Source organism: Bos grunniens, chromosome 7 (genome assembly GCF_055505025.1).
Source record: "Bos grunniens cultivar Pamir isolate PY7600 chromosome 7, Bosgru_T2T1.0, whole genome shotgun sequence".
Classification (NCBI taxonomy): Eukaryota; Metazoa; Chordata; class Mammalia; order Artiodactyla; family Bovidae; genus Bos; species Bos grunniens.
In genome coordinates this window covers 57,610,392-57,631,003 of record NC_141171.1, presented here as the reverse complement: position 1 = coordinate 57,631,003, position 20,612 = coordinate 57,610,392, and the positions used below count along the sequence as shown (strand labels likewise).

General features: G+C 40.5%; 2 protein-coding genes and 1 long non-coding RNA gene across 55 annotated transcripts in view; 1 reads left to right on the top strand and 2 right to left on the bottom strand.

Annotated features, from left to right (window-relative positions):
* The window catches only part of LOC147369607 (uncharacterized), a 122,046-nt gene extending 114,016 nt beyond the window's left edge, over positions 1 to 8,030 (bottom strand). For 4 of the 26 annotated variants that reach the window (XR_015167617.1, XR_015167615.1, XR_015167616.1 and 1 more), the window contains exons 1-2: positions 5,210 to 7,420; positions 4,982 to 5,111 (exon numbers count right to left, since the gene is read on the bottom strand). This is a non-coding gene — a long non-coding RNA (uncharacterized LOC147369607). Of the gene's footprint in view, positions 1 to 4,981; positions 5,132 to 5,209 lie in introns of all 26 variants that reach the window. The other 22 variants (XR_015167621.1, XR_015167630.1, XR_015167637.1 and 19 more) reach the window with 20 other exon arrangements.
* Positions 8,031 to 9,712: 1,682 nt separating this feature from the next.
* Positions 9,713 to 14,329, top strand: GPR151 (G protein-coupled receptor 151). Its single transcript, XM_086413700.1, has one exon. It carries the CDS (start codon positions 11,264 to 11,266, stop codon positions 12,482 to 12,484), a length of 1,221 nt encoding a protein of 406 aa, XP_086269826.1. The 5' UTR covers positions 9,713 to 11,263; the 3' UTR covers positions 12,485 to 14,329.
* Positions 14,330 to 15,546: 1,217 nt separating this feature from the next.
* The window catches only part of TCERG1 (transcription elongation regulator 1), a 51,811-nt gene continuing 46,745 nt past the window's right edge, over positions 15,547 to 20,612 (bottom strand). For 21 of the 28 annotated variants that reach the window (XM_086413676.1, XM_086413677.1, XM_086413678.1 and 18 more), the window contains 4 exons: positions 19,971 to 20,150; positions 19,223 to 19,306; positions 17,802 to 17,902; positions 15,547 to 16,632 (listed from right to left, as the gene is read on the bottom strand). In XM_086413676.1, coding sequence (XP_086269802.1) covers positions 16,431 to 16,632; positions 17,802 to 17,902; positions 19,223 to 19,306; positions 19,971 to 20,150 — 567 coding nt within the window. In that variant the 3' untranslated portion in view covers positions 15,547 to 16,430. Of the gene's footprint in view, positions 16,633 to 16,900; positions 16,997 to 17,801; positions 17,903 to 19,222; positions 19,307 to 19,970; positions 20,151 to 20,612 lie in introns of all 28 variants that reach the window. The other 7 variants (XR_015168556.1, XR_015168557.1, XR_015168558.1 and 4 more) reach the window with 1 other exon arrangement.

The following is a 20,612-nucleotide window of genomic DNA, read 5'->3' as shown; positions in this document are numbered from 1 at the left end:
TGTATAAAATAGATAGCCAATGGGAATTTGCTGTACGACTCAGGAAACTCACAGGGGCTCTGTGTCAACCAAGAGGGGTGGGATGAGGAGGAAGATGGGAGGGAGGTTCAGAAAGGAGGTGATATATATATATACCTATGGCTGATTCAAGTTTGACAGAAAACAACAAAATTCTGTAAGGCAATTATCCTTCAATTAAAAAATAAATAAAATTTAAAAAAAAGACAGGACTCAGTGGTCTACAAATTTCTACTGACTCTGCCCAAGACACCTGAAATCCTGTTTTACTATTATCTTCCACCACAAAGACACATTCTTTACAGGAGCATTTTCTGAAGAAGCTTTCAACCACCATTCTTCAAATGACATTTGATACCAAGAAATTGTCAAATATAGTATTATGCTCAAAAGTAAAGTAACTGCATGGGCCTGGGCTAAACTGAAACATCAGGTATTGGAAGAATAAAGACTGGGCTGTCCAATATAGAAACCATTAGTCGCACATGATTATTTCTATCATTTAAATCACATGAAATGTAAAATTCAGTCCCTCAGTTGCTCTAACATTTCAAGTGCTCAACAGCCAGATGTGGCTGGCAGCTCCCACACTGGATAGCACAGATACAGAACATGCCCATCGTCACACAAAGTTCTATCGGGTAACACTGATATGAAGGCCACCAAGTTTATTGTTTCATAAAGTGCTCTGAAGAACACTAGCTTGGTAAGATGCTATGCATGCTAAGTCACTTCAGTCGTGTCCAATTCCTTGTGACCCTATGGACTGTGTAGCCCACCAGGCACCTCTGTCCATAGGATTCTCCAGGCAAAAGTTCTGGAGTGGGTTGCCATGCCCTTCTCCAGGGAATCTTCCCTACCCAGGGATTGAATCTGTGTCTCTTACATCTCCTGCATTGGCAGGCAGATCCTTCACCTCTAGAGCCACCTGTAAAGCCAAGATGCTATGATTTGGGCTAGATTAATATGAAAATGTCTGTATCCTAAACCCCCTGCTTTCCATATTAAAGCATTAATATAATGACTCTCCAAGACTCATGCTCTAGCATCACATAGATCTGAGTTTGAATCCCAGCGCTGCCACTTATTAGCAGTGTAAGTTTGAATAAGTCACTTAACTTTGAACTTCAGTTTATTTGATAAATGGAAACAGAACTCCTTTTTGTATTGTCATGAGAATGAAATGAGATAATCAACATAAAATTTAGCAAAGTGCTTCAGAGATACTAAAGTCTCAAAAATGGAAGCTTTGGTTACCATTTTTAAAGTGCAGAGAAATTCTGTTTAATTCTGTTTAGTCCAGCACGTCCCAAATGTACTACCACCAAACTTTTTTAGAATACATGGAACTGACAATAATAGCTTTCCAAAAGATGCCTATGCCCTAACCCCAGAAACCTATGACTATTCACCTTACATGACCAAAGGAACTTTGCAGATATGATTAAGGTAAGGATTTGGAGATGGAGAGACTATCATGGATTATTCACTGGGTACGATGTAATCACAAAAGGTCTTTCATATAAGAAGGAGGCAGAAGGGATAGAAGCCAGAGAAGGAGATGTGACGAAGCAGAAGTTACAGAGAGAGAGGTAAAGATGAAAAGGAGCAGGACCCTATGGTCCTTGTCCCCCATGTCCTCCATCTGCCTTTTGTCTGTGGAGAAACTTTAGCCAAAGAGCAAGTTTAATTAGAGAAGTGAGAAACTGCCTAAACAAAGGTAAACAGTCCAACAAGACTAAATAATATCAGCTGAGTCATTAACTACAGTTAAGGACATTTATTTCCTGCTCAAGGGCAATAAATAATATTCTGGGCCATATCTTGTGAGCTGTCTTGCAGATGCTGAAACCCCCCATCAGGTGGAAGATGTTAACTACATAATGACCAACCTTGCCTCTTTATTGGCTTTTGAGTGGGGAGCAGCTGGACCCCAATTTTGGTTGAAAAGATGCTATGCTGCTGGCTTAGCAGATGAAGGGGCCAGGAGTCAAGAAATGTGAGCAGCCTCTAGACGCCGGAAAAGACAAAGAAATGGATTCTCCCCTAAATCCTCCAGAAGAAATGCAGCCTGCTGACACCTTGATTTTAGGACTTTGGGTCTGTAAGATGATTTGGGTGGCTTTCAGCTGCTATAAATTCATGATGATTTATTACAGAAGCAACAAGAAACTAATACAGAACACCTGAAAACATCTCTCAGCATACTGATTTATGTTCCACTGCGAGCTTGATCTGGTGGAAGAGTTGGAAGCAGAATCAGGAATCCAGGGTCTCTCTTAATCCAGCAACTAACAAGTTCTGAAACTACTAGCAGTCAAAAGCCTCTGGGATGCTTTAGTGTCTTCTATACAAAATAATGACAATATCACCTGTTCTACCTAATTTTTAAAATGTTTATGAAGGTAAAATTTATAGACATCACAGGAAGCACTCAAACTTGCAAAGTTCAATTTTTCAACTACTGAACAAGGCAGGGAAATAATGCACAACTAAATAAATAAATAAAAAGCAAGGTGGAAAAGTTTTAAACTTTTAGAAGAATTTCCTAAACTTTCAACAAGGATTTGCAATGAGGGACTGAAAAGTATTAAAAAAAAAAAAAAAAAGCTTTTTTTTAATGCACTCAGCAGAATAGCTGATTGACAAACATTTTGTACCCAGGTTGAAACATTTGAAATCAAACTCTAATCCTCCTTCCCCTTCATCCAAACACCTTTTCTTTCCAAGATATGGAGTATGATATTTCATTAGAGGATTTTTTTAAATTAAGAAAAATGTTTTCCTCCTCAAAGTAAACATGCAGGCCAAAACCTACAGACTGCCTCTTCCATTTTAAAAAGGAGGGCAGAGTCTGGGACTCTGGGATGGCAGTGTACTCTCTTTTCCAATGGGCCCCAGGAACCTGAGATAGCATGGGATCTCTGAACACTGCATGTTCCATGCCCAGCCCATCTAGTCCTGGGATGTCTGAAATGTGCACGATGATGCAACTCTACCTGCTGGATTCGGTAGTCATGGAAACAGCTCTAGCTGGTGCTGAAGACAGCATCACACCCACAGTAGCCACTCAGCATGGACAAGAACGTGAAAGAGTAAAATAACAAAACCACTGAATTGAGCGTTCACTGGGTGACGTGTGCATGCATGTGTGCTAAGGGCATGTGAGCTCTATCTCTATAAAGCTTTTTTTTTAAAGGAATATGAAAAAATTCACTGTACAAGGTGGATGTGGCAATAAAATTTTGGTTTTTTTTTTTAACAACTAGACCTTCCTCTAAATAATGGGATGTGTCATTTAGTAAGAACCCACAGCAAACTGTACCCTACAAAAACAAAATAGCTGTAGCCAGGAATGCGTTCATTGCATTCAAAGCATGATTTTAACCATTCTGTACCCATATGTATGTGTTAGTCCTTTACTTGCTGTTCTCCTAGGACTATGGCCTCTACAAAAAGCAAGTGAAGATTGTCATCTTCACTGCTTGTGAAATCAATCCCTGAGACAGTTCTCCCTAGGGTCATTTTGGACAATCAGAGCCTCTCATTACAAGAAAAATCAGAGCTTCAGGACTTCCCTGGTGGTCCAGTGGCTAAGACTCCACATGCCCAGTGCAGGGGGCCCAGGTTTGATTCCTGATCAGGACCTAGATCCCACATACTGCAACTAAGACCCAGCACAGCCAAACAAATAAAATATTTTTTTTTAAATCAGAGCTGCAATTATAATTTCCATTCTAACAATGTAAAAAGCAAACAAAGTCTTGCAAAGAAAAAAAACAACAGATAAAAGGAAATACATCATCATATAAACCACCGCTGTGTTTTACAAGACTGGAAATTTGGTTTCTAGAAAAGAAAGTTTAAGTTCTCCATCAGCTGATACATTACAGCTACCTCCTATGTTCTTACAATCCTCGTGCTTTCCAAAGAGGCTTCCCATCTACATCTTCAAATTTTACCCTCCATAAAGTCAAAGCACAAGTTATTAACAAAGGGAAAAAAACACAGCAGGAAGAAGTCCGAAACAGTATGTAGAACAAAAAATAAGAGACTCCTGAATCCCGGTTGCTGCCCAGCTACCGAGAAACCAAGTGACCTAGAACAGGTCACTTACACTTTACTGAGCATCTGCCTCCCCGTCTGGAAAACTGTGACACAGACAATCCAAAAGGGTCCCTGGCAGATCCAACAGTCTCCCTTTGTGGGGAAGGGTTCAGATCGCCTGACTCCCAGTCTGTGGAAGTTAAGATACACAGGATGGCCATCAAGTCTGGAAACATGTGCCAACACACAACAAACGGTTACTACAACGGAATATTAATCAGCCATAAAAAGGAATGAAATTGAGTCAGTTGTAGTGAGGCAGATATACCTAGAGTCTGTCATACAGAGTGAAGTCAGAAAGAGAAAACCAAATATATTAATGCATATATGTGGAATCTAGAAAAATGGTACTGAGGAACCTATTTGCAGGGCAGGAATAGAGACAGATGCAGAGAACAGACAAGTGGTCGTGGGGAGGGTGAGATGAACTGGGAGATTGGGACTGACATATGTACACCATTATGTGTAAAACACACAGCCAAGGGAAATCTGCTGTGTAGCCAGGGAGCCCAGCTCAGAGCTCTGTGATGATCTAAAAGGGTGGGATGGAATGGGATGGGGGTGCTGGGAGGGAGGTGATTCATGTTGCTGTACAGCAGAAATCAACACGACATTGTAAAGCAATTATACTCCAATAAAATAAACGGTTATTGATGTTAAATAAGATAAGTTGAAGACCTACGTTTCCAGACTTGGTGCCCGTTTTGTAACTAACAGCACAATCCATCTGCTTCCGCCATCTTCCCCACGGTGGACTTAAGAGCCACTTAACCAACAGCAGAAACAAGAGGGACGGGGGAGGTGCCGGCTTGTCGGAGCGGTAGCTCAGACCTAGCCAGACCTACCCAGCACTCACGTTAGAGATGGAAGGTCACGCAGCTTTGCACCCGCAGTCTGGAACAACACTCCAAGATGCCAGACGAGAAGTAATGGGACACGCCACTCAGGAAACTCCACGGCAAAGGATGCTTCACAAAAACCAGGAACTGTGATCCAGAAAGGAGCACTGTGAGCGGACCGGAAAGAGGACGCTTCAGCAAGCAAGGCTGTCCTCAAAGAAGGAACCACCAACCGGTTTACTGACCTTGAGAGTGGGAGCGCGGGTGGCAAAGACACTGTAGACCCGAGGGCTGAGCTCCCTACTGCTGGCAGAGACGGAACTGAACGCTGTCTAACAAGCCAACCAAAAGCAGCTGGTCAAACCGCCCCGTGTGCCCCACTCTGCTCCTCCCAGAGCTTCCGTGCAACATCCAGGGCCTGACAGCCCACAGGTGGAAGGAGGTTATTCTCAGACCCCGCAAGCCAGCCACGTTCACCTCTCTGATGAGAAGCAGCTGTTCTCTGGCATTTGCTCCTCAGCCAGTATCTCGTAGCACTCTCTCCGCAACTTCTCCTTTGTCCATCTCTCCGACTACCTGGTAGCTCCTGGAGAAAATGGGACTCTTCTACCACAGTGGGTTCCCGGAGGCTGGCGTTCGGTTTGGCCCAGGGAAAGTGGCTCAGCAAATATTCACTGAAAGAAAAATAGGTGGAGACTGGGTTAGCGCCAGGTGGGCCAGGCACCTGCCTGCTTGAGGCCTTGCAGACAAGCGCTTCCAGGGGTGGGAGTGAAGGTGGGGGTGGGGGGACCCAGAGAGCAAGAGGGAACCCAGCGATACCCTCTGCCCCTTCTCTCTCCACCTAGGGATCTAGAACCCCGACTTCTCTTCCAGGACTCATGGAACAGCGCCCCTCCAGAACGCAAGAGGCTAGGGCCTTCAGTTCCCTCCTAGGACCAAGGGAACCACACTCTAATTCCACACCTCACACCTGCTTCATATAAGGTCCAAGCTCCGATCCTAGGCCCTCAGCTTCTCTCCTGAACCCAAGCATCATGCAGGTTTCCAACTCCCACTCAAGACGATGGGGCCCAACGTACCTGTCCCCTCGCCAGGACTGAGGGATCCGAGGGCCAGCTCCCTCTCTACTCAGGGATCCCCTATACCCAGCACCTCTCTTGGACTCAGGAACCGGAAGCACCCCACTTCCTCTTAGACCCAGGGTATTCGAGGTCCCCAACTTGCCACCCAGGTACATCAGTCCCAGCTCCATCCTAAACTCATGATTCCAGGTCCCCAGAAAAGAAGAAAAGAATACACGAGCTTTATATTCCCAGTGCACAAGGGCTCAAAACATGCTTGTTGAAGTGACCTATAGTCCATTATTTGGGCCTTAGAATATTGGCCTTGGTTGGATCAGTTTCACAACTGTAGTGTTTAGAGAACAGTTAGTACCCAGAACGTTCTTAGTGGGGCAGAATAGCAGCATACAGCTTACCAATACTCACTCTGGAAGCCCGACTCTGGGGTCAGACCCATGGGGGTCTCTGTCCCAACTCCCTCATCTAGTAGCTGTGCAACCTACATTCACATGGGGGTGTTTGTGGCTGTTCAGTTGCTAAGTCACTTCTGACTCTGAGAACTCATGAACTATAGCTCGCCAGGCTCCTCTGTCTATGGTATTCTCCAGGCAAGAATACTGGATTGGGTTGCTATTTCCTTCTCCAGGGAACCTTCTGACCCAGAGATCAAGCCCACATCTCTTGCATTGGCAGGCGGATTCTTTACCCCTGAATTACCAGGAAAGCCTCATAGGCCAGTTATTCACCTCTTTATGCCCCAAGGTCATCACCTGTAAGAAGGAGAAAATGATAGTATTTTAGGAACTGTTGTGAAGATTTGGGGCATAGAATGCTTAGCACAATGATGGGCACTGAGGACTCACTCAAAAAAATGGATGTTTTTATTATTCCCCCTTCCCTGGATGGAACTGAGCTATAGGATAAACTTTACCTGCTCCTAGTAAGAGCTCACGGAGAAGGCAATGGCACCCCACTCCAGTACTCTTGCCTGGAAAATCCCATGGACGGAGGAGCCTGGAAGGCTGCAGTCCATGGGGTCGCTAAGAGTCAGAGACGACTGAGCGACTTCCCTTTCACTTTTCACTTTCATGCATTGGAGAAGGAAATGGCAAGCCACTCCAGTGTTCTTGCCTGGAGAATCCCAGGGACGGGGGAGCCTGGTGGGCTGCTGTCTATGGGGTCGCACAGAGTCGGACACGACTGAGGTGACTTAGCAGCACAGCATCAGCAAGAGCTCACACCTAGTTCTGTTTTTATCAGGAGCCACTTAAAATCTTAGCCACCAGTTTGCTTTGCCTTGGTTCTTTTGAGCTGGCTGAGGTCCCTTGTAAATTAAAAATTTTAAAAGAAATGGGGCGTGTCTATGGCTCAAATTTATCTTTTTTATTACCGTTTCTCAATTTCCAAGGGTTATCTCTTGGCATCATCACTGCGGGTGTTGTCCCTGTTAGGAGAAGGAAGTGTAGACTGGAACCCAACTGAGGTCCTTGTTGGGGGTGGCTGCCCTGTTGCTGGTTTCTCAGCAGGAGTGTGGAAACAGAGGGAGAAGGCTCCAATGAAAGCCCATTTCCAAGCTGGGGAAGCCAAGCCTCAAGGTTCTGAATCCCAGCATTCTGGGGTTCCCTTCTCCCCACAGCCCTTTCCCACCTAGTACTGCCCTTTGGTTTGGTCCTGCCAGATCACAGTCTCTCCCTGGCTCCACATAATATACTTTAATCACAGTCTCAGAATGGGATATTCCCTCTTACTGGAGGTCACTCAGCATTCTAAGAGCTATGACATCTGCTCTTTACCTTTCCTCCATACCAAATAACTCATGTTAAAAAAAGGTTTCATTGAGGTATGATTTACATACCATAAAATTCACTCATTTTGTGTACAATTCAAGGTTTTCAGTACATTGTTACAGAGTTGTATAACCACCCCCCACAATCCCAACTGAGTACATTTTTCTTACCTCCAAAAGATGCTTTGTGCCCATTTGCAGTCACTCCCATTTCCCACCCGTAGCTCCAGGCAACCACTGTTCTACTTTCCATCTCTATAGATTTGCCTTTTCTGGACATTTCATATAAATGGAATCTCACAATACGTCATTGTCTCTGGCTTCTTTCAGTTGGCATAGTATTTGTGAGGTTCTTACACGTGGCAGCATGTATTCCTTTATATTGCTAAATACTAGTCTATTGTGTGAATACAGCCATTTCTTTATCCATTCACCAACCGGTGGAGAGCTGTTTCCAGTATTTTGGGGTGGGGGTGGTGGGTTGTTTTCACTTTTCGTCCCAAATACTCTAAGTATTTTTACTGTACTTCTCCATCCATCTCATCCAAATCATTTCTCTCCAAGATCCCTTCTATCAAATAAGAAAGGGGGGCTTCCCTGGTGGCTCAGATGGTAAAGAATCTGCCTGCAATGCAGGAGACCTGGGTTTGATCCCTGGATCAGGAAGATCCCCTGGAGAAGGGAATATCTACCCACTCCAGTATTCTTGCCTGGAGAATGCCACAGAGTAGCCTGCAGGCTACAGTCCAAGGAGTCACAAAGAGTCAGACACAACTGAGTGACTAACACTTATACTTTCACATACTAGGCAACTTCCAAAAATAAATAAAAATAAGGAAACTTGGCAAATGTCCACCAGGCATACAATTGAATACTGTATTAAAAAAAATTTTTTTTAACTATATGCTATGAAGAAAGATCAAAATAACTTGAATTCATGATATAAATAAGAAAAATGCATAGGATGTAATTCTTCTTTTAGGTTGGCTAAGTTACACTTATCCTCTCAATGGAAATGATGTTAAAACAAAAAGTGGATATAAGGCACATACTGCTACATATTATATTTGTGTAGTGTCTAGATGCACAAGTGCTGGTATATCAGAAGATAAACAGAAGCTTGGGTTGGGTGATGAGTATTGCCAAAGGAAAGAATTCCTTTTTGCCATAAGCACATAGTCTCATTTTGATTTTTATATCTAATGATAATCCAGAAAGAAAACTCAAAATTTTCTGAAAACCAATCCTCAATTGGTTCGGAAAACAATATATATGTTTATGTGTCTATATATATGCATATAAGCGTGTGTGTGTGTGCAGAGAGGGCACGAGCACAAACGTGAAAAACTGTTGACAGCTGGAAAATCAGAATGATAATTCTTTGTACTATTTTTGCATTTTTCCCTATAAGTTTGCAATTATTTCAAAATAAAAAGTTAGAATCAAATTTCCATGCTGTTAAAGCCTTCTCAAACTCATTTAGCTTTTTGTTTTCTGTATCTTCAGGAGCCTGACCATCTCAAGTTTATAAGCCATAATGCAAAGTAGTATATGCTTTCTGGTCCTGAGCTCATCTCTTCCACGTACATCAAGTAGAACTAGCTCTGTTGTAGCCTGTAATTCACAAGACATTCATTTGCTCTAAGTAGTACTCAGGGTGTTTCTCTGCACACCCTGCCCCCAACCATTTGCCTTCCCATATGATGGTGTGGGCCTCTTCACTCCCAAAAATGGTGCTACCGAGACTTGATATATCACTGTCCACAGCACTAACTAGAGATTACTGTGAGTTGCTGGGACAAGACGTTTACCTCCACTGTTTCATAGACACAACTACTTCCTAGAGGGAAAGGAAAACAGAAAAGATAATCAAGAACCACTGACAGCTTTCCTGATATCCATATGTTTTTATTGAGTCAATACTTGTTGAGTTCTGGGATTTCAGGGAGTTTGTTTTTGTTTTTGTTTTTGTTTAGGGAGATTTTAAATGTCATCCTTAATTTCCAGAGAAAAACTAGTGAAAGCAGAGTTAAAACCAGAACCTAGAGGTCCGATTCTGAGCTCAGCACACTTTCCACCATATGACACTAAGCATTTCTGACTCAGCACAGAGTAGACCTCAAAATCCTTTCAATTCCACAAACTCTTCTCCATGAACAATTCCAGCTCCTCTGACCTCCTCCAGAGTATCTTTCCACTGCCTATTATAAAATTTCAAGACTGGTTCTAGAATCATTTTTTTTTATTTTCCCAACTTTAAAATGTCATTTTCTTTAAAATCTCTTACATGCCTTCTGCAAATAAATTATTTTTCTTTTATTTCATTTGTCTTCATAAATCCTTTAGGAATTCTAAAAGAAAATCTAATTCAACATTTGGTTGGTTTAATCACCATCACTGGTTTAAAAGTCTTCTTAGTAAGTAAACTCATTTTAATGCACTGTTCTAAAATCACCTCTAAAAAATTCACAATAGACTAAACTTAGAGTAATCCATAATTAGACTTTTTAATAGGACTTCTTACCAGCAGCTTTTTTTTTTTTTTCCCATTATCCAGTTCTGCGCATTTGATCTCAGCCAGGTGTTGATAAGGCTGAAGTGGTGGTGCTGTTTAGTCGCTAAGTCGTGTCCGGCCATGGACAATAGCCTCCAGGCTCCTCTGTTCATTGAAATTTTCCAGGCAAGAATACTGGAGCAGGTTGCTGTTTCTTTCTCCAGAGGATCTTCTGACTCAGGGACTGAACCCATGTCTCCTGCATTGGCAGATGGATTCTTTACCCGAAGTGGTGGTGAGGTTTGGGTAAAAGAAGAGGAAGCTCATTCCTGCAGCCGAAAGGGGAAGCACCAGTTCTTCCTTGAACAGTGTGGTCCCAGACTCACATCATAACATCCCTGGGAAACCTGATAGAAATGCAAGTTTGGGGGCCCTACCCCAGACCTGCTGGATCAAGCCGTGCAGGTGATTAAAGAAGTGGGTTACTCATTTGTGGTGTTGACTGTATTACAGATGGGGGTCTAGATTTAAAATCAGCTAGTTGAAAATAATTACCTTGACTGTCTCTAGCGACCCCCCAGGAACATAACCCACTTACATGTATGTTCTCATTTATCATTGATGGGTCTATCGGGGAGTTTTTCACTCCGCTGGGCTGACAATGTTATTAGACTTGCTAATGAGCAGCAACCATGAGCTCCTGCTGCTTGTCACTCAATGCAGTCAAGGACTAGCACACACAGCAAAGAGCTTAGCAGTCAACCTTTTTCACAGTCTGCTCTCAGGGAATAAAGCAAGGGGAGGGCCCAGAGGTGTCATTGGACACTGATGATGACGTATGTATTTCCTACACCAAAGAGCCAAGGCAGACAGACAAAAAGAAGCTAACTTTTGCACGTAGGCGCTAGATGGAAGGGGGTGCACTGACAGCTGCCTGGCAGACTCCAACTCCAACACCATGAACGTGTCCTTTGCTCACCTCCACTTTGCCGGCGGGTACCTGCCCTCAGACTCCAAGGACTGGAGGACAGTAGTCCCAGCTCTCCTGGTGGCTGTCTGCCTGGTGGGTTTCGTGGGGAATCTGTGTGTCATTGGCATCCTCCTCCACAGTGCTTGGAAAGGAAAGCCATCCATGATCCACTCCCTGATTCTCAACCTCAGCCTGGCTGATCTCTCTCTCCTGCTGTTTTCTGCACCTGTCCGAGCTACAGCATACTCCAGAGGTGTTTGGGATCTGGGCTGGTTTGTCTGCAAGTCCTCTGACTGGTTCATCCACACGTGCATGGCAGCCAAGAGCCTGACGATCGTTGCAGTAGCCAAGGTATGCTTCATGTATGCATGTGACCCAGCCAAACCAGTAAGTATCCACAACTGCACCATCTGGTCAGTGCTGGTGGCCATTTGGGCTGTGGCAAGCCTGCTACCCCTGCCAGAATGGTTCTTCACCACCACCAGGCATCATGCAGGTGTGGAAATGTGCCTCGTGGATGTGCCCGCTGTGGCGAGAGAGTTCACGTCAACGTTTGGTAAGCTCTACCCGCTGCTGGCATTTTGCCTCCCGTTACTCTCTGCCAGCTTTTATTTCTGGAGAGCTTATGGCCAATGTCAGAAACGAGGAACTAAAACTCAAAATCTTAGAAACCAGATGCGTTCAAAGCAACTCACAGTGATGCTGCTGAGCATTGCCATCACCTCTGCTATCCTGTGGCTCCCTGAGTGGATAGCCTGGCTGTGGATTTGGCATCTGAAGGCTGGAGGCCCAGCCCCACCACAGGGTTTTATAGCCCTGTCTCAAGTCCTCATGTTTTCCATCTCTTCAGCAAATCCTCTCATTTTTCTAGTGATGTCAGAGGAGTTCAAGGAAGGCTTGAAAGGCATATGGAAATGGATGATAACCAAAAAACATCCACCTGCTTCAGAGTCTCAGGAGACACCAGCTGGTAACTCCCAGGTCCTTCGTGACAGTATTCCATCTCTGGAATCCCCACCATCTATGTCAGAGAAAGAGAAAACTGGCTCTCCTTCCGTCAGCAAAGAGAAAGCCGAGAAGGCAGAGATTCCCATCCTCCCTGATGTCGAGCAGTTTTGGCATGACAGAGACACAGTCCCTTGTGTAGAGGACAATGACCCTATCCCCTGGGAACACGAAGATCAAGAGACAGGAGACTGTGATAAATAGTTCCAAAGCAAAATAGTGTTTACTGTATTTATTTATAATGCTTATGAGTACCACTGACATTGCCATATGAAACATAGTAGAATACCATTAGGAATTACAAAAATGCTTTGCAGTCTGCATTTGCAAAATGTACAATTTGGTTAAGCAGGACATCATATTAGAGTAACTATGTTATCATCTGGCTGTCAAAGATTTAACTGCTGTATTTAAGATGCTTCTGTCAGAAGTGATTGATTAGAAAGGCCAGCTCTTTTTTCACTTGTCCACAGGGGCTGTTTCCCTGGGTAGTCTGTAGGGCCAGCTGTGTACTGGCTGGAGTAAAGCTTATCTGTCAGAGGCTCAGTCTCCTTCCTTTTAGTTTCTTCCTGAACCTGCTAATTCTAACTTTACCTATCAAACCTTATTTCACATAACCAGAGTTCAAAATTTACTTCTAAATTTAACATGTAAATTTTAATGTTATCTTCATTTGCTTTAGAAATGTTAATTTACTTGATGAAAATCCATAATTTTCATGACTGCGTGTTGCAGAATAAGGAACATCCTTATTCTGATCCTGAGCTAATTTCAAACCATGGCTTATTTTACAGGCAAAGTCTAAGTAAATTCAGACTTTGCCTCATGCAAAAATCTGCTTCACTGATCTTTTTAAAGCACCTCAGTGAGTTTCCAGTTTCTAAGTCTGGGGATTTTAGCAGTTAACACTGAACTTAAGCAGTAAAACTAAATTTTGTGTTTCCAAATATATTATCAGTATAATTTGAGTAACAAGCATTAACCATTAAATGTATTGCATGATGACACAAACCCAATAAAACAATTATGATACATGTCTTCCCCTATTAAATATAAAAATGATATTTATCCATGATTTTTGGCTACTCTGTAATGGAATTCTGGGATATTTTCACTGAGTTCTCTCTGGAGAAAACAAAACTACATTTAGGCTAAGCAATGGAGAAACTATAAAAACATGCTGTGGATGGAATTTTTTAATGTACAGTCTGTGTCTTTGTTTATTCTTTATAAATGGTCATAATTTACTTTTATAGACAGGGCTTTTTGCCTTGGTTCATACATTTCATTTTAAGGCTCACAAAAGCACATTAAACTACAACAAACACAGGTATCTAAAATACTGTCTTGTGAGGCAATAGTTATATAATAGAATTACCTTCAAAACTGTGATGAACTATCTCAATTAAAGACTTGTGATCATTATCTATAGTAAATGGAGGATGTACGCTTTCACTATTTCAACTTGTAAACAAATAAACACATTATGTTTTGCTTCAGATAGTTTTGGACTTAAGCTTTGTCTTGAATGCTGCTTTCAAAATTATCATTTAGCACACGGGGGCTTTACAGGAAGGTGAGAACTTAACACTGGCACAGGTATCAGAGAGCAAGGAATCATGTATCCTTAAAAAGTTTGCTGGTAAGCACCAAATCAAAATGAAGATACTGAAACACAATGTAACTACAATAAACACAATTTAACAAGAACCTAATGGGGGCGTGTGTATGTGGTAAATTATGAGTTTAGGTATAACATACACACATTACTAATAAAAAGATAAACAAGGACTTACTGTATAGCATAGGGAATTATCCTTGTTATCTTGTAATAACCTACAGGGAAAAGAACCTGAAAAAGAATAGATATGTGTGTGTGTGTGTATATATATATACATATATATATATAAAACTGAATCACTGTGTTGTAACCTGACACTAACCTGATACTCCAAATCAATTAAAAAAAAAAAAAAAACACCTAATATACAAAGTCTTGACCTGCCCCCTTAAAGAAATCTGCCTAGAAAAGTTTGATTTATACCCTATGTGATAAGTTAATTCCAAGTATTTTACAGCAAAAGTAGGAAACTAAAATAGGTATCACCAAATCATTTTCTTCACAGTTTTCTACAGTGAGAAACAGAGCGTATTGAGCAGGCACACAATACTATGTGGATTTCAGAGTAACAAAATAAATATTCTAGAAAACTTTACCTTTGTAAGTCACTCTTAGTTCTATAATAGTTGTTTCTTTTGTCACACAGTTTCAGTTTCACTTCAGACTTCAGAGTCACTCAAATAGATTTATGTAAAAATCCCATCAACTACCAATTTTATAGGTTAAAATAGTAGATAATCCATTCTGGGTTTATACACACAGAAAGAGAAGTCACTCAGTCGTGTCCAACTCTTTGTGACCCCACGGACTATAGCCTACCGTGCTTCTACATCCATGGGATTTTCCAGGCAAGAGTACTGGAGTGGGTTGCCATTTCCTTCTCCAGGGGATCTTCCTGACCCAGGGATTGAACCCAGGTCTCCTGCATTGCAGACAGAAGCTTTACCATCTGAGCCACCAGGGAAGCCAACTCTACATATAGAGTCCACATAATTTCTGTGGCGCTTAATATATTTAAGCTAAGCACTATATCACAGGGATGTGACTGTGTTTTTGTATGTGTGTGATGCGTGTCTGGGTCTGTATGCATATAAAACATATCTATTGCCGTCCCTTTTTAAGGTTTTGTCACCACTGTAGAAGGTGTGAGATAACAGGGAAAATAAATTATCCTATTAACATATATTTTTTCTTAAACACTTTATTTATGGTGGTGATTCAAACTAGAAATCTATGAAGGAATGAAATAGAGATCTTTCTAAACTGGAGAGGTAAAGCCAGAAAGAGTAACCAGGAATCAAAGTTAAGTTTCATGGTATGATGCACTCAACACACTGAAAGGAATCCAAAAAGGCATTCATCAATATGTTAATATAAAAGATGAGAACAAGAAAACAGACAAAAATCAGCATCTTCTTGCTATGAAGCAATATGATATTGCTAAGAGACTGAGCACCAAAATGGTTCTTTACAAATTTCTTCCCTTTTATGGTACAAGTAATTTATTATATTCAAGCCTTTTAAAATGACGTGATACTCAAGATTCAAACCTTCTTTGCGCCAAATTGCATTTGCTGCTGCTTTTAAGAACAGGTTTAAAAGAAGTATTTATACATTATATAACAATAATCATATACAATCCACATATATAAAAAGGGTTGGTTTATTGTAGTTCAAATACATAAACTGAACATTCAAACATCTTAAAATTAAACTTTAGAAACAAAAAATTAACATTCAAATAGGAGTATAGTTTACAAGGAACATCCAAGAAAGGTAATTTGTTGTCTAATCCAGAATATTGATAAAGATCACTTAATGGTGAATAAAATGTGTTTAACCAGCAGTCCTAGTCTGGCCAACATGTTAGTTACGACTGTGGCTCCATACCTGAGAAGAAATTACTAAATAAATCTTCTCTTAGGCTAAACAACAAGACTTGGCCTATAATTCAAAGGGGATAATCAAAGCACATAAGTGAACAAATGAAACTAAAGTATTCTTTAGAGACAAAGGTCAAAGTATGTCCATTATAATAATCTTAGCCTCTGGAAGATAAGAATTCAATTTTCAGTGTTTTTTTCTTTTACCCGCTTTAAAAAACAAAATCAAAACAAAACAAACCCTAACTTAGGTTTTTTTTTTTTTTGGGAATCTGTGGTATTTGCATCTTGCAAGTTCAAACCACAAATGCTCTTACGTCTTGCATGTATTGTAACACTGCTAGAAAGAACATCACCAAAAGTCACTGACTTCCACATCTCATAAAAGGATGATTTTTTAGCTTCAAGATTTTAGATTTACTAGAGACAGCCTATATTTGAGTATGTAAGTCAGTCATGCCATACAAAGAAAAGCATAAATATTTCCAAAGTGTTCTCTGTTCAGAAACTGTTCACGGATGCTTCTCCTTCTGCTCATCAGATGGTTCTGCAATAGTCTGACTAATGCACATACACGTAAAAACCTGAAAACTGGCTCATGCAAGCGTTTTGAATGAACAGACACCCTGTGGAAGAGTATTCCAAATTATTTTGTTGATCGTCTTGTGGGCTCTGACGCTGTGGGAGGTGGGGGTGGACCCCGGCGATCCAGGTCATCCACATACGCCACAATCAGTTTACGCCTCTCCTCTGGCACACAGTCTAGTACTAGATACCGCTTGTCGTTCTGCAAAATTTTTTCTACGTCTTTCAGGTGCTGGTCAGATTCCTGGATTAGCTTTTTGGATCTGAAATAAGAAAAGAAGTTCAAGAATTACTTACTGCTGTTCATAGGTCTTTCAGAAATGAACTGGAAATGTCCATCTAGTTCCTAATTGTGTTTCCATTTTTTTTTTTTAAAGAAAAATTTCACTGCAGTGGTCACCTTTGTAAGTCGCCTCAGCAAAGACTCCAAGGAGTGAAAGGGCCTCAGAAGCTGAATTACCCTCCCACCCCTGCTGGTGGTCCCTCCAGATCAGGGCTGAGGGTGGGTGGGTAACCTTGCCCGTGCTGTACCTGTTCTGTGGATGAACAGAGGACTTCAGTCTGCGGGGCTGCCAATCCCAGCATCTTTCACAAGCTTTTTCACTTTCACATCTTTCACTAAATTAACTACAAAAATGTAGAAAGAAGTCTTACTTCACATCTAATTTAAAAGCCCAAGCTGATGCAAAACATTAAGGATCCTGACCAAAAAATCCAATGACAAAATCCTAAAAACCACACCCTCAGCACTATCTATCCTCCCGTGCATACCCTTCATTAAGATGTTTCAAATTTTTCTCTTATAAGAAAAGTTGGAGCATGAAACAAAAGTTTCCTGCACACTGACTGCTAAGCGATATAAAACTGTTTTCCCGATGACAACTTGTTAGGGAGTGGGGAACTATTGGGGATGTTACAGCAAAATCTTGTTTTAAAGTGCTGATTTTATAATTTTGAAGTTTTAATTTAAAAGTATCCAGCAAACTGCTTTCATCTGAGAAAAAATGCATTTGCTGAGTTTAAATAGGATGATTTCAAGCTTTAGAATGAACACACTAAATATTTAGTCTTCAGAGGAGGAAAGATAATTGACAGTGAAAGATTTTTTTTTTTAAGTCTCTTCATGAAATACAATTTTTATGTATTTGAAAATACTTCTGAAAAAGCAGTGAAGTAAAAACAAAAGAGTGTTTAAAAAATAGATGGGTGGGTAACGCAAAATAAGAATTAACATCTGGGCCCTTTCTTAAAAAAAAAAAAAAAAAAAAAAAGGTAAATATGGGCTGTATTCAGCCTTTGAGAAAAGTTGGCTTCTTCTTATTCCTAAAAATTAACAATGTCACCATGTGTGTGAATGCAAAGTATGCTTGGCCATCAGAGTAGGACTAGTAAAGACAATGACTGGCGATATGAAACATTTCATTGCACATACCTATATGTTATAAATTTGGTCTCTTTCAAAAGTGTCCTGAAGTCAGCTTTGGCTGTGATGTATTTGTCTCTGATGTATTCTTCAAACTCTCTTTGTTTTTTCTGCAAAAAGACAGTAAGATTAGGGGGAAAATTCCACTAATTCCAGAATTATGATCAATTATTTATTAAACTAATGACCGATAAGTCACAACATAAAATAATTCAAAAGCAGTAAGACACATTTCTGTTCATGCAACATTCATTAAAAGTAAAATCTTCAGTGTACACTTTAAAGGTAAAAAGCAAGAATAAGAAACCATATATTAGTAGCAGCTAACGTATGGTTTATGTTATAATCATATATTGGGGGCTTGCTACATGCTACACTGTGCTGAGGCTTTTATAAAATATCTCCTTTACCCTTCATCACAACTTCAGGTGGTAGACACTCTTAAAAATACAGAAATTAAGAGTTAAATGTACATTCCTAAAGACTGTATATCTTCAAGCACAAAAATAATGTGGCATAATTTATAAAGTAATACTCAGAACTTTAGTAAGCTCAACTGAGCATTTAGCTCAGTAAGAGAGCTTAGTAAGGGACCAGCAAAGACACGCAGGAACTCCGAGCTTTAAAAAGGTATGATTAATTCTAAACAATCAGAAAAGTTAAAGAAACTGACTGCATGGATCTCTCAGCTATCTGTCTACCATACTTTTCCAATCATGTATATTTTGTGGTCCATACATCTAAAATTTAATGGAGTAGGAGGGGGAAGAATATTAGATCATGGGCTTTTTGAACTCTAGACCTAAAGAAACCAACCAGGACGGATAATAATGGGAAGAAGGAAAATATGAACACCGAGGGACAAAATGGACGGGAATAAGCTACACTTTCCTTGACATCATTCACTAATTCAGACTCCTGGTGAGTTATTTTCCTACAGCGGAGTCAGAGTGTACCAGAAGAGGGCTTCTACAAGGTTCACACAGCTGAGGTTCCCCTAAGTTTCTGGGACATTAAGAACTAGAGATCATGTTACGTTTTTCTGCTAGCGTGGTTGTAAGAGTTAAGCACTTTTGGTAGCCTAGCACCAATTGCCAGCCTGAATATATCTAGTGGGACCTGACTATACAATAAATAAAAACTACAGCTTCATTAAATCTTTTAGAAGATCCCCAAACACAGGTTTAAACCCAAGGATCAGGTTTAAACTCAAGGATTAAAATTTTAAAGTTCCTCTTGTGTTGTCTTGCTAATGATATCATACAAGAAAGAAAATATAAACTTAAAACTCAAGATTTATTTCTCATACATCTAAACATTATTCACTTAAAACCATCAACTTTATTTTAGTCAAGATACTAGTGCTGCTGATTAAGCACCCAATTAGTATTTATAAACTGAAAGTAAATCTCAAGACAAAATTTTCTTACCCTGTCACTGGAGGAGAATTTAATGCACCGAGGATCTTCCTTAATGATTTTTTTAACTTCTTTCCACGTGGATGTTAAGGTAATCTTTGAAAGACAAGTGAATAAAAAAACAGAACTGACTTTTCTTGAGGGGTGGTACTGCAGCACATGCATACATCATATCACACAATGATCTGCAATCTCTCGTTAGGCCCAAGTGTAATGGGACCAGTGAGGGAGAGGGAGGCAGCTTTAATGCAATTTCTGTTGGCTTGCCACAAGTTATTTTCATGGCCATACTGTCAAGGTGACCTATGACAATTAACTGCAAACCCTGTATCTGCATGGGCAATATCATAACTTCTAAAGAAACCACCACCAAAAAAGAGATCAAATAGGAGCAAAACCTGCAGAGAGCACAAACTGCCAAACAAGGGGACTAAGGTACCAAACTGAAAATAGAGCAAAGGAAGGGATCTATTAAATCTATCATCAGGAAGCATCAATGTTCACACACAGATAAGAACATCTGGAATTACTAAGGGAGGACATATGAACTTGGCACTGGGAATACAAAATAAAAATGAAGTAAGTTCTAAATAGTAAGAGTACCATTTTACTTAAAAAACTCAGAGAAGAGCCATAAAACCCATGAACTTCAGTAATAGTTCTAAAGACAATGACATTAAAAATCACATCAGTGTTTTACTTATAGGAATTATTAACAAAGATTCATCCAGATTAGAGCAGAAAAGTAGAAGACTCTTACTGCAGAAGTTTCATCCAAAAGTTGCCTAAAGTGCTCCCTCTTCTTTTTGGTAAGTGCTTCAATGTGTTCATTAAAAAGCTTCTCTTTCTCCTCTCTTTCCAACAAGGATCCAGATTCCCAGCGGTGATCTTTCCGTAGAGTTCTCCGAGTATCAGACCAGGACACATCTGAAGAACGTACCTAAAAACAGAGAATGCTATCTATCACCCAAGACAAACTTATTTTTTAATATTTCATCAATAAAAGACTCATTTATTTTGTTTAGGAACAATACACTTAATAAAAAAAGCTTCTGATGACTCCGTCTTAGCCAAACAGTAACTGAAAATCTACTTCTTTAAAACCAGAAATCTCATCTCCTAGAGCACATCTAATCTATATAGTATGGGCTGAGAGGTAAGAAGGATAAAGAGAAGTTATCTCCCATAAACCATGGTCCCTAAGAACTTTAAGTTCCTAGGTACTTTACTGAAGATCTTACCAACTTCTAGTAGTAGAAATGGATATAAATAAGAGAGGAAATAGACTGTCTTACAGCATAAGCAGCTCACCAGACCAAAGGAAAAAAAGATTTCTTAAGGTCAAATTGGGACTTAACTATATCCTGGAAGTGACACTTGCACATAAAGCAGAAATGAACAT

Bases quoted from the DNA above. Each gene is read 5' to 3' on its own strand.
- GPR151 (XM_086413700.1), top strand. From the start codon at position 11,264: ATGAACGTGTCCTTTGCTCACCTCCACTTTGCCGGCGGGTACCTGCCC.